Source organism: Malus domestica, chromosome 17 (genome assembly GCF_042453785.1).
Source record: "Malus domestica chromosome 17, GDT2T_hap1".
NCBI classification, from domain to species: Eukaryota; Viridiplantae; Streptophyta; class Magnoliopsida; order Rosales; family Rosaceae; genus Malus; species Malus domestica.
This window is the reverse complement of record NC_091677.1, coordinates 1,031,406-1,044,122: the sequence shown is the minus strand read 5'-3', so window position 1 is coordinate 1,044,122 and position 12,717 is coordinate 1,031,406. Positions and strand designations below refer to the sequence as shown.

The window sequence follows — 12,717 nt, the reverse complement described above, 5'->3', positions numbered from 1 at the left end:
TTGTGGGCGGAGTTTCCTGGACCTTCACATTCTTGTCACCTCCGACAAATAATACGTTTCATCTTTCCCATTTATGTTTATTTTGCATTCTCAATTTCCCGCAAGATTTGAAGCCAAAGCCTTAGCTACTACTCTCTGCAGCTAGCAATGGGAGATACAACCGACCAAAGTTCTTCTGTCCCAAGCAATGTAAGCCTCTCTCTCTCTCTCTCTCTCTCTCTCCCCATAGCTACTCGCACACGCCTAAAGAAGTTGAGGTTTAACCTAAAATTAGTTGGTAATAATGGAGTGACTCAACCCCATATAAGCCTATGCAAGGTTTCTTAACTTTTCGAGTGGGAAAACTCTCCTTATTGCCAACTGGTTTACCTAACCTATTGGAACATGCTCATAGGTAATTAGACTAGATTTTGATTCATTTGGATCATTTTCTGCTTGTGAATTAATTTTTCTAAGAATTCTGGAATTGTGTACTGAATCGCAGGTGGACGAGAAATGGAACAAGCAATCACAGATTATTGGTGAAGATAAGCTACGGAGGCAGAAGGAAATAGATGAGTGGCTTCCAATCACTGGTTCAAGGAATGCAAAATGGTGGTACTCAACTTTCCACAATGTCACCGCCATGGTTGGAGCCGGCGTCTTAAGTCTTCCCTTTGCCATGTCCAATCTCGGATGGTATGTCAACTTTTCTCATTCCCCTTTTAGTCTAGTGCACTTCGAACTAAATACTTTATAATTTTATCTTTGCTTACAGAAGTGCTGCAGGAAGCTAAAATATGAGTTTTAAAGTCATTGGCCTTGTTTTTTAATGATATTTCAAACTATTATAATCTACGGGAAAGAATTTCAAATTCAGATGCAAGAGTAGGCACACACTGTCCTGGCCAACTAGCCTAACTGACTGATAAGGTTTTAATTGCTTATTTAATTTTTCAGGGGTCCTGGTTGTGTGATTCTTGTACTATCTTGGGTGATCACTCTATTCACTTTATGGCAAATGGTTGAGATGCATGAGATGGTTCCCGGAAAGAGGTTTGATAGGTACCATGAGCTAGGGCAACATGCCTTTGGTGAAAAGCTAGGGCTTTGGATTGTGGTGCCCCAACAGCTCATATGTGAAGTTGGTGTGGACATTGTGTATATGGTCACGGGGGGAAACTCGCTGCAGAAAGTTTACAAGACGGTGAAGAAAGACAAGGATCCGATCAAACTCACCTACTTCATAATGATCTTTGCCTCCTGTCATTTTGTCCTCGCCCATCTCCCCAACTTCAACTCCATCTCCGGCGTTTCGTTAGCTGCAGCAGTCATGTCATTAAGGTACATCATTAATTTAAAAAGTATTGAGTTAGCTGAATTTTCTGTCAAATAGTGTCACGTACGCGCTGGGCAAGTACTTTGGAATGCAAATCAGTATTCTCAACACGAATTTGTCTATCCTCCCATGTTCCGCGCATGTAATTGAGTATACAACAATGAAAGTAGAACTATGGGAAGCACAGAGATTCTTAAACTCATTCTCTCTTGATTTTGATTTCAGTTACTCTACTATTGCATGGACTGCTTCCCTCCACAAGGGTGTTCAGCCGGATGTAGCATACGGGTATAAAGCCAGTAGCACTCCAGGAACAGTCTTCAACTTCTTCACTGCCTTGGGGGACGTAGCTTTTGCCTATGCAGGCCACAATGTGGTTTTGGAGATCCAAGCAACAATCCCTTCGACGCCCGAAAAGCCATCGAAGAAGCCTATGTGGAGAGGAGTTGTGTTCGCCTACCTCGTCGTGGCCTTGTGCTACTTTCCAGTGGCTCTCATTGGATATTACACTTTTGGGAACGCAGTGGAGGACAATATCCTCATCTCGTTAGAGAAACCTGAGTGGCTCATCATAACTGCAAACATGTTTGTTGTCGTCCATGTCATTGGAAGTTATCAGGTAAATTTTTACTAGAATATTTGATCTTGGTAAATTTCAATTGGATTTTAATCAAATATTCTTGGTTTTGCTGTGTTACCATATTGCAATGCAGCTATATGCAATGCCAGTATTTGACATGATAGAGACCTTGTTGGTGAAGAAACTGCACTTCAGGCCTACCCTAATCCTCCGCTTTGTTTCCCGGAATATCTATGTTGGTAAGTAGTTCAGGTCCTCATCGAGTAGAGTGACCGCCATAACTTGACTCTTTTCTCTCCATGCACACCGTATTTATTTATTTATGATCTTTAGATTGAACAAATTAAAGGAGAATAAGGAAAAAGTGATATACATGGCGTGCAAAAGGGGGAAAAGGTGTTACGTTTGTCGTTTCCCAAACAATATTGAATATATGATTTGATCGTGTGTGATTGTTTTCAGCCTTCACAATGTTCGTCGCCATTACTTTCCCCTTCTTCGGTGGTCTTCTAGGATTCTTTGGAGGATTTGCATTTTCCCCGACAACATACTTTGTAAGTCCTTAATCTCTTTCTTTGCAGTCAAAAAGTTTTACTTTTCCTTTGTTCAAGCGATAGTATAGTCTAACCTAACCTATTCATTCACTGATTCACGATCTCCATCTGATTTCATTCTTTAGCTCCCTTGCGTTATGTGGCTTGCCATCAAGAAACCGCGCAGGTGGAGCCTATCTTGGATTATTAACTGGGTACGTGTGTTTGTTCATATTCTATTCTTACATGTTTTTTCGGAGTGCTAATAACATCACTCTTTCCATAACCATCTTCATTTCTAAATCGGCTTCCTTAAATTGCAGATTTGCATTACTCTCGGCGTCATGCTGATGACTCTATCACCTATTGGAGGGTTGAGGAGTATCATAATTCAAGCCAGTACCTACAAATTCTACAAATAAGTAACAAACTTGGCACAAACACAAGTACTTTGCCCTGAAGTTCAATGCAGTAGATATGGAAATGCAAGCATAAGTTACGAATAAGTACCAAAAGAAAAACTTATGTAACAAGTCATCTCGGTGTGTATTTTTGTGTTGTATGTCAGTATGTGTATGCATAAACTCAGAACCTTGATTCATTTATATTCAGCACCAATGAATAGAGATATCACTTTAGTGGATTGCATATATTTGCTGGACACTGGTGAGAAGAACAATGTTACATTGGGACATGACTCTTGTGACATCTTGAAAGCTAATATATATAAACTTTCAGCCATATAAAACTAAAATCTATCCAAACCTTAAACCCAAAAGCATGCAAAGAAACTTGCATTTTTCCGCCATTATGTTCTCGAGTCTCTCAATCTTCTGCGATAGGCCTACATTGTACTTTATTCTGTGCAATTAATAGCCGTGGTTATAACTAGTCAGGTTTTCTTATAGCATTCAATCAACAATGGCATCGTACAATACACACACATCAATTGAACTATCTTTTTTGCCCAAGAATAATTTCCGGCACCAAAGCAAACAAAAAAAAAATATCAACATCAAGTGAGCTCAAACAAATCAACTATGGCCGAATGGCTTATTCGTTGGACAAAACTAGCAAACAAAAATTCTTCAATTCCTGCTAGACTCGAAGCCAAAGCCTTATCTGTTCTCTGCAGCAATGGGAGTTCAAGCTCCGACCCTAAAATTCTTCCATCCCCAGCAATGTAAGTCTCTCTCTCTCTCTCTCTCTCTCTGATTTTGATTCATTTGGGTGACATACATTTGGCTTGTGAATCAATTTTGTTTAGGAATTGTGTACTCAATCGCTGGTGGACGAGAAACGAGAGAAGCAATCATTGATGAGGAAAAGATAAGGAGGCGGAAGGCAATATATGATTGGCTTCCAATTACTTCTTCAAGGAACGCAAAATGGTGGTACGTACTCAACTTTCCACAATGTCAACTCCATGGTTGGAGCTGGTGTCCTAAGTCTTCCCTTTGCCATGTCCAATCTCGGATGGTACGTTCAGCCTGTGTCCTTATCTCGGATGGTACATTCAGCAAGCACACTGCCTTAACCAACTATACTAAACCTCGGACAAATTTTTAATTGCTTGTTTCATTCATCTGTGGCGTCCTGGATGTGTTGTAAATTGTAATGGTGTTCTCAGAGGTGATCGCTTTATTCACGTAATGGCAAATTGTTTAGATACATGAAAGGGTTCCTGGAAAGCGGTTCGATAGGAACCAAGAACTAGGGCAACACGCCTTGGCATAAAGCTTGGCTTCTGAATTGCGGTGCCTCAGCAGCGCGTATGCAAAGTTGGTGTCGACAGCTCTTGGTAAACTTGGTCATTCAATCGGATTTTAAACAAATCTTGTTGCATTGCAGTTATTTGCAATGCCAGCATTTGACATGATAGAAACCGCGGTGTTGGTCGTTACCAGGAATATATACGTTGGTAAGTTTGATAACGGACTGACCTACACTCTTGGGACGGCGTTATGTGATTACTGAGTGTATTACATCATCTGAATCGATGTTCTTCGTGTGTTGCATTTCAGCGTTCACAATGGTCGTCGGAATGACCTTTCCCTTCTTCGGTGGTCTCATGGGATTGCTCGGAGGATTTGCTTATTCCCCAGCATCACACTATGGAAGTCCTAAGTCCGTCTCTTAAATTGCAGTCAAATCCAAGTTCAAATCTCACTCACTCAGTCTCCGTTTGATTTCTCTCTTCAAGCTCCCCGTGTGTCATATGGCTTGCCATCAAGAAACCGCGCAAGTTTAGCCTATCTCGGTTTATTAACTGGGTACGTACGCAACTTCTTTCGTTCAATGGTGGTAAAACCAGACCTCCATAATATTTGGTGTCCTCGATTTCAGATTTGCATTACACTCGGCGTCCTACTGATGATCCTATCGCCTATCGGAGGTTTACGGAATATCATACTTCAGGCCAAGGACTGCCACTTCTACAATTAACAAACTTTTGGCACTCAAACCAGTACAGTTTGTGAGGAATAAGTACCACGAAAGATATGAAAATCGGGTTTTCCACCTCTCTTTCTTTGGTATGTCGACAGCCAACCAAGTACTGGCATGGTTGAATGTCGACGATCTCACCAAAATGCAGCATGACAGCGAAACAGGGCCCGAAAGTTCGACCATAACCAAAGCAGTTGGGAGGAATAAGAATATTGCTGAAGAAAGAAAGTCAAAATTTTGGGTTGCTTCAACGCTTCAACCTATTCAATAGGTTTGGTGGTTGGCCTGCTTCAACTAGAAGATAAGGGTATCAACTTATTCATTTCCTTCCTAATAATTGATGCATACGTAGACGTGGGTTATGTCTGTTAGGCACAATAGTGTGCTCGCCCCTTGTTCAAAACCCTTCTCGTAAGTTAGAGTAGATTAGAACGTCGTTTTGTGAAGTGAATTCAAGCAAACCTATACAGAAACCAGCAAATTGTAACAAAAATTTGAAAGAAGAGACTATGAAACTATGATTAAGAATACATGTTCCAAATAAACGGCTCTATAAATCCTAGAACGTCACTGCGCTCAGCAAATTGTAACAAACATTTTAATTAAAGGACTATGAAACTGTGATTAAGAATACATGTTGCAAATTGTTACATATATAACCACTAATAAGAACAACCCAAATTGTTATTAAGCTTTGAGAAACAGCTCAAATCTTCAATTTCAAATTTCTAATTGGTGAAAAACAAAACCCCAAAACCCAAAATCTTGGGTTTTATCTAGCTTTCTTTTCCAATTCGCCACTCCTGGCTCTAAACAATTCGACCCAGAGATTCGAAATCCACAAAATGCTGACAGAAATGGCGGCCATCACTACCACAATCCAGGAACCCCAAACCCACCGCGGAATCAATCCGTCGGCGGCGCCGCTGATGTAAAAGGCCCCCATTCGGTACACGAAATACGGACCCACAAAGCCACGAACAATCGAATACAGAATGTAAAAAGGAGGAGACAATAGATCATACAGCTTAGCTGCAAACTTCAAGTCGCTTCTCCTGGCGTTGGCGAGCGTCCAGACGTTCTGGCAGAGGCTGGTGACCTCGGCGAGGATCAGGAGGGAGAGAATGGCGAATGCACCGTGGGAGGCGACGTAGCGGCAGGTTAGGAAGACGAAGAGCGTGGCGAGGTGGTGGCCGATGAAGAGGACGTCGCTGGGGAAGAAGACGAGGTAGTGGAGGAGATCGGTGAGGAAGTAGGCGACGCTGTAATCGAGGACGGAGTTCTGGAAAAGGGTGTTGGGGGCGGCGAATCCGGTGGCGGGGTCGGAGAGGATGGCGTACGTGGAGAGAACGACGGCGGGGGTGCCGTGGGCGAGGGAGATTAGGCAGCTGGAGGCTTCGGGTCGGATCTTAGGGCTCCAAGTTCGGAAGACGATGAAGTAGGCAATGAGGTAGACGATGGAGAACATGAGGAAGAAGATGGGGAGGCATGGGAATTGGAGAGATGACGACGGCGACAGCGACGGCGACGGCGGGGAGTGGATTGGGTTTTGGGTTTCCATCTGAGATGGAAACGAAATCAAAGGGCTTTGACGAAGATTACGGGAAACGGAGAGAGGGTTTGATTTATAGAGAATTGCGTTGTTTGGGATGGCGAGTGGGACAACGACTGGTGTGGTGTGGGTGTGTCAGTGCGACTCCTGAGACTGACTGACTGCGTTCGAGTTCGAGAAAGTTCATAAAAATTCGGTGCGGTGTTGAACCGCTAACTCTATTTTATTGTTTATTTGTACGAAGCGATTTGGTAAATCGTTATGTTCACGAGGACGATTGGGGGCTTTTAAACTTTGTTTGACTTAGTGCCTCTCCAATTCATAGTGGTGATGTTAAAGACACATCAACTTGAGTTATATTTTGTAAATCGGATGATGTGGTAATTGATAGTTGAATTCTTTGTTTATATCATTACAAAATGTATCTAACCATAAAATGTCAGATCATTAAACGCCAGATCACGTGATCTATCATATTTAAATAGATGCATCTAATCATCAATCATCACATTATGCAATCTACAAAATTACCGTTCTCGATACTTAAAAGTCAAATTTGATTTTCTTTGCAATTTTGCATTAGAGATGTTATAACTTGCACCACAACATCTGTAATCAAATACGTGTATTTTTAACTTGTAAATTTTGTCTTTGGAGATAGTTTTAAGTGCGAGGGTCGAGCACCGGCCTCATGTGAACGGGAATTCAAATTCGGGTTCAATTTCTCATACCAATGAGTCTAAAATAGTCTTACATGCACCTCTGTTATCCGATCCGGCGAACGGTAGAATTCCGGTAGAATTCCTCGTTGAAACGGTCACCGGAAAAAAAAAAAAAAAAAAAAGGTTCTTTCTGGCCTTTGGATGGCATCAAGGGATGGATGGTAAAGTACCCAAAAAAGCATCAACGACAAAAGTACGCAGACATTTCTTCTTTTTTAATCCTCTTTTCATATCAAAATATTCTATTTCGTACTTCTTTGTTTCGTCCATGAGTACAAAAGCAGCAAACGATTTAATCAATTTCTCCCTCTTCTATATCATTTACAGGACTCGGAGAAGCATTTACAGTACCTGGAGGAACACTAACAGGCTCGGCGTCTTCCTCCTCATCATCGTCTTTCATGTACAAGCCAAGTTGTTCCAACGGGTTACTCCCTCCAAAGTTAAAGCCGCCTAAGCCATCCTGCGAGTGATCGGGGCTCGTTTCGTCTACAGAGCTCGGTAGCTGCTCTGCAGGGGCAGTTCTAAGCATCTCCAGATCTTTAAGAAACCGAGAGTTCTCGTTGATTTCAACAGTCTTTTCCATCTGTACACAACGCAAACAATTTCCCCATAAAGATCCACAGATACTAGAGGGGTAGTATGTATGCAACATATGAGGAGGTTTGGCGATTTACCTGCAGCAATGCCTGCCTTGCTGCTTCTCTCTCAAGCTCCCTCTTCCGTTTAGCCTCAGCTGCAGCTTCTGCTTCCGCTCGCCTTCGAGCATCCTCAGCAGCCTTAGCTTCCGCTTGTAACCGTGCTTTCTCTGCTCATATTTTGCAACAAAATACACAAATACATACGAACAGACATTTCAGTTTACTAAACTATAGGAGATGTATGAACATGGTTTGCAATCAAATGATCGTTGCAAAATTTTATGCCACCAAACCCATACAAAACATGCACACAAAAAAGGAATTGATGCAAGCAGAAAAGTAAAAGTTTAAGCGTAAAGATCTCCACCTTTCTTCCGTTGCAGTTCAAGTTCCTCCCTCTGGCGCCGCAATTTCTCCGGATCTCCTTTATCACCCTGATCTCAGCCAGATCAAATTGCACCGGATCACATCCAGAGTAGAAAATACTTGCAAAATGGTTTCATACAAACACACTAAGTACACAAGTAGCGTGACTTTGTAACCCACCTGATTAAGTGTTTTCTCACGTGCCCTTAAAATGGTATCAGCAAAACGATTCTTCAATAGAGCAGCCCTGTACTGCTTCTCGGGGGAGACTGGCCTCTCTTGGGGAGCACTGTCTCCTACATTTTTTTTAGAGATGAACTATGAGATGCTACCACAAAACCAACAGCACAGCTACTTTTTTTTTTTTTTTTTTTTTTTTTAAACTTAATTTTCTTTTAAATGAAATAAACTCTTCGGCTTACCATGCTGGCAACAATCTGACTCAACAGGACTTGGCTTCTGCTGGGAACTTTGTTCAACTTGATCCAACCCACTATCAGACTCTGTAAGATCCCATGGATAAGAAAATTTAATCATCAACAAGTAATTCAAAATCCATAAATACAATCACACCTCAGAGAAGTCTAAACCATGTCACTAGTTAGAGTACAACCAAGATGGTTATTAAAATGATTGAGAGTCCCAAACGGACTAAATTCAATCCCCATCATTAAGCTGAATATTGTAATAGATGATCGAAGGGCGGCATATAAGAGATCATGTTTATTATAGATAAAAAAAATAAAAAATAAAAAAACCATGTTTATTATAAATAATAGATGATCAGATGTCTCTTAAAAAATAGATGATCAGATGTTATGCATCTGCAACACAAAACATGATACGCTCTTCCAAACACGCCTCTATTTAAGCATGAAGGTACTTCCTCTCTATTCATGATCCTGTTTAAATTAGATTTCTTGCCCAAGACATTGTCAAAAGATTCCCTATTATCTTCTATAACTACGTATTATATTTTCGACCCACCCTGTGTTTCTCATTTATGGACTGGAAACTGTATATCAAAAATACTTCATGCAACACCAAGAGAATGAAAACAGGAATGTGATTTTATTAAAAAAATTACTCACGATTTCCTTCGAGGGGATTATCAATTGTTGTCTTTACATCTAAATGAGCTCCAGAACTCACAGTTTCTGGTACCTGAAGAAGAATTAAGTATGATGTCAGGTCCGTCAGTCAAACCACTACCCAGTACCCATACACTATTTTACCAAACAAACTCAATAGTTCACAAACCATCCATCATGAGAGGTGCAGAAAAATTGATTTGATGTATTTAACATAAAATTTCAGACAGCTTATGCTCATTTACCAGACTTGCAGCCTTCACATCATCACATTCACTCTCAGAAGAACTGCTAGAATCTGAATCTGTAAAACATACACAAGATAAAAAATTATTTAGTGTTTTTGAAACTCAGGAAATAAAATCATGACTCTTTTGCAAGCATGCAGTCTTTATTTAATTATTTATTTGTTGGCCTCAAGTTAAGTCAAAACTTGAACACTAAATAATTTAGTGCATGAATTTGAGAAACAAAATATTTGCTCCAACAAGCCCTACTCTATTTTTTTTTTTTTTCTCCTCTCCATCTAATTAAAACTAAAAAATTATACAATTTAATGCATGAAATTGGAGAAATAAAAAGTTGACAAACTCAACTTACCACTGGAGCTGCTTGAGTTGATGGCTTTACTACTTTTATGGCCAGTATCCATTTCTATCTCCACAGGAGGATAGCTTGAGACAGGAGGCTCATTTCCACCAATATCAACATCTTCATCAGCCGGATCATTCCCTACAAATGCATATAGTGAAAGGGGGAACCAAGTGTTTCAAACATTCTAAAACTGAAGTCGGCACTTATATATGCAAAAGTAGATAAAGAAGAATATGACCTTTACATGGCTGCATGGATGAATTGCTCAACCCTGATTCATTGACAAGCTGCAATATAGTGACAACAATGTATGTTTCAGGCATATATTAATCTACTTTGATTCCAGGAATAGGAAAAAGGTGAGGTCGAGCTAATACCTCCATTGAACAAGGTTCAGCCTTTGCATGGTTCTTTCGTTTCTCTTGCAAATACTCATTTAAAAGCCTCCGTAAGGTGAACAAAGTATCATCACTTAGAACATCGATATCAATCTCAATCTCATCCTCTCCAGTGTCCTTTCCATTTGAACTGTGCTCCTTCAAGAAATCAATGATGTGTAACGGCATCTCTCCAAGCAAAGACTCCAGTTCTCTGCTCAGATTGAGCTTCTCCTCTGTTGTCATTACTCGCTTAGGAGGCTCAGACTTGACTTCATTGTGCACTGACGTGATAGTCCTCTTTTTTGAGGGGGGCAATGGTTTAGAAGTTTCCATGCCTTCGCGAGGACCAGATTTAGTTGGCGGTGGTTGGGAATCAGCCTTGGGCAGTTTTTTCTCAATGGTTTTCCACCTGACTTCAAAAAATTTACTAAGAGTATCAGCCATGGCATAGACCTTATTTTGTGGTGGATTGTAGGTCATAGCATTGGTGAAGGTCATCCTTACATCAGCAGCAAACTCCAACGGGGATGAATAAGATCCCGAAGCTATCTTGCTCTTTATTGTACCCAAGTCCATTGGATGTTTGATAACAGTGAAATAATCTGGAATGTTCAACTTCACCACATCAACAGGTTCCTTGAAAAGCCAACTGGATTGATGGGCCATCAACCGTTTCAATAGTGCCTCGCATTGTTTCATAAGAATCGCACTAGCAGTGGTAGAGTCAAACCTCCCAGAAGGTTCCGGATTCCGTGTCTGTGCTTTTGGAGCCCCAAGATTCAGTTTTTTCCCCGACACAGAAGTCAATGTCGACGACTTTCTAAAACTATCGACATGCGGCCCATTCTGGCCATTGCTGATGATATCACTAGAAGAGGACACTGCAACACCATTGGTTTTATGCATTTCAACTTTTTTCTGAAGTATTCGTATCTGTTCAAGTTCCATTCTCAACCTATGTATCAAATCCTTCCTCTCTGATGACAACATGTTTGACAAGGGAAGAATTTGTATGGGCACACGAAAACTGTCGCGGTTACTAGAATTCAAACTAATACTTTTCCTCGTAGGAGCACTTGAATCCTCCGAGCCAGTAACTTCTGCGTCGATTCTCCCTGAGCTACCCGAGCATTCACCAGCCTGCTCAAATGCACCGCCATAGTACCCTCCCCTTCCCGGGTTCTTGTTCTTCTTGGCCATCACCAAATATCCCAAACAATCTCCTAGCACTATTCTTTATACCAGAACAGTGATTTTCCAGTTAAACAAAAAGGGGTCCGTTAGGTTGCATAGGAAGGAGCAATAATTCAAGTTCGTCTCCAATTTAACCGCCAAAATGATTACTTTTCGATACGAAAAAACACATACGAAGAACACAACTTAGAAGAGCTTCATTTTAAATTACCTTAAAAAAAATAAAAAAATAGAACGATAAATCCGAAGAAGAAGAAGAAGCATTCATCAAAAAGTTTACAACAGTAACATTAATTCTTGGGTAAGTTCCAGAGCTCAATTTTTACATCTAGAAGTGAGAATTCGACAAAATTGAATATAAACCCTAAAAACTTGAACAGCAACTAATTCGACAAAATTGAACTATATAAAGCACAAATTCCCATGATTGAAGGTTATCCCAAACCCTAGAAAAATACCTGTAGCTATCGCTGAGCTGCCCACTAGAATTCCAAAGCTCTCTTGCGATCAAACAAGAAATCTTCTGCGCGATCACAAATCGAGGTCGAGAACTTCAGAGCAACGAGACTGAGAAACTGCGAGGGGTGGAGCGTGCTGAGTGAGGTGAAACCCTAGAAAGCCCGAATTGAACAGTGACCGGATCGCGACCCGTACCCGCCCGAGGCGACGAAGAAGAAGACGAGCTTGAAGAATGCAAGGTTTCTTTCTTTCCCGCAGAGCAAAGCGCACGAATTAAGAAAATAATAGGACCAAAAAGAAAAGTTACAGGGAGAATATCGACTGCCCTGACTGTTAAGCCTTCTGATTTAATTATCTATTAAAACAGGTGTCGCCGTGTCGACCCTTGGATGAAACCTACTATTCAGAAAATTTGGTATTTCAACCGTTGGATCTGATTAAGCGCGTTTTTTTTATAGCAAAATTATGCTTTAAATTACTCTGCTCACTATAATCAATGGAAGTTGGAAATATTGTACTTATTACTGATTGGTAAATGCAGTTATAATTTTTTTTGGTCTGAAATGATAATTTAATTAGTCTGATAGAAGGTTACAGGTCAACACAAAGGAAGTCAAAGTAATCCAAATACATTGGGGGAACAGATACATAAAAGCCCAGTCCAATTAAATAAACTTGTTTGTACCATACTTGACTAATCCCGAAACTACCGAGCACTGGTCAACGTTATACCGTCAAGGACCCATAAGAGTTTCCCTCTAACCAGGAGCCAATCACAGCGCGACATGTGTCAACATCAGAAGCCAATAATAGCGCGACATTTGTCAAAATCGGAAGCC

The 12,717-nt window shown here is 40.8% G+C and overlaps 3 protein-coding genes across 4 annotated transcripts; 1 reads left to right on the top strand and 2 right to left on the bottom strand.

The window, feature by feature from the left end:
- Window positions 1-3,079, top strand: LOC103404225 (lysine histidine transporter 1-like). Its single transcript, XM_008343122.4, has 8 exons — window positions 1-189; window positions 485-678; window positions 940-1,323; window positions 1,544-1,937; window positions 2,032-2,137; window positions 2,361-2,452; window positions 2,578-2,646; window positions 2,755-3,079. The coding sequence occupies exons 1-8, from the start codon at window positions 148-150 to the stop codon at window positions 2,851-2,853; spliced, it is 1,380 nt and encodes a 459-aa protein (XP_008341344.3). The 5' UTR covers window positions 1-147; the 3' UTR covers window positions 2,854-3,079.
- A 2,293-nt stretch (window positions 3,080-5,372) lies between these two features.
- Window positions 5,373-6,832, bottom strand: LOC103404224 (TLC domain-containing protein At5g14285). The gene has a single exon (XM_008343121.4). The coding sequence runs from the start codon at window positions 6,438-6,440 to the stop codon at window positions 5,652-5,654; it is 789 nt and encodes a 262-aa protein (XP_008341343.3). The 5' UTR covers window positions 6,441-6,832; the 3' UTR covers window positions 5,373-5,651.
- Window positions 6,833-7,357: 525 nt separating this feature from the next.
- On the bottom strand, window positions 7,358-12,210 carry LOC103404223 (transcription factor GTE8). 2 transcript variants are annotated; one of them, XM_008343119.4, is made up of 11 exons: window positions 11,878-12,210; window positions 10,223-11,459; window positions 10,084-10,132; window positions 9,852-9,983; window positions 9,497-9,555; window positions 9,252-9,324; window positions 8,583-8,663; window positions 8,341-8,456; window positions 8,162-8,228; window positions 7,831-7,961; window positions 7,358-7,739 (listed from the first exon to the last, which is right to left on the bottom strand). In XM_008343119.4, exons 2-11 carry the CDS (start codon window positions 11,423-11,425, stop codon window positions 7,446-7,448), a joined length of 2,205 nt encoding a protein of 734 aa, XP_008341341.3. In that variant the 5' UTR covers window positions 11,426-11,459; window positions 11,878-12,210; the 3' UTR covers window positions 7,358-7,445. The 2 variants fall into 2 exon arrangements, with proteins under 2 accessions (XP_008341341.3, XP_008341342.3); XM_008343120.4 differs by having other exon boundaries at window positions 10,223-11,454; window positions 11,878-12,197.
- Window positions 12,211-12,717: the final 507 nt, after the last annotated feature.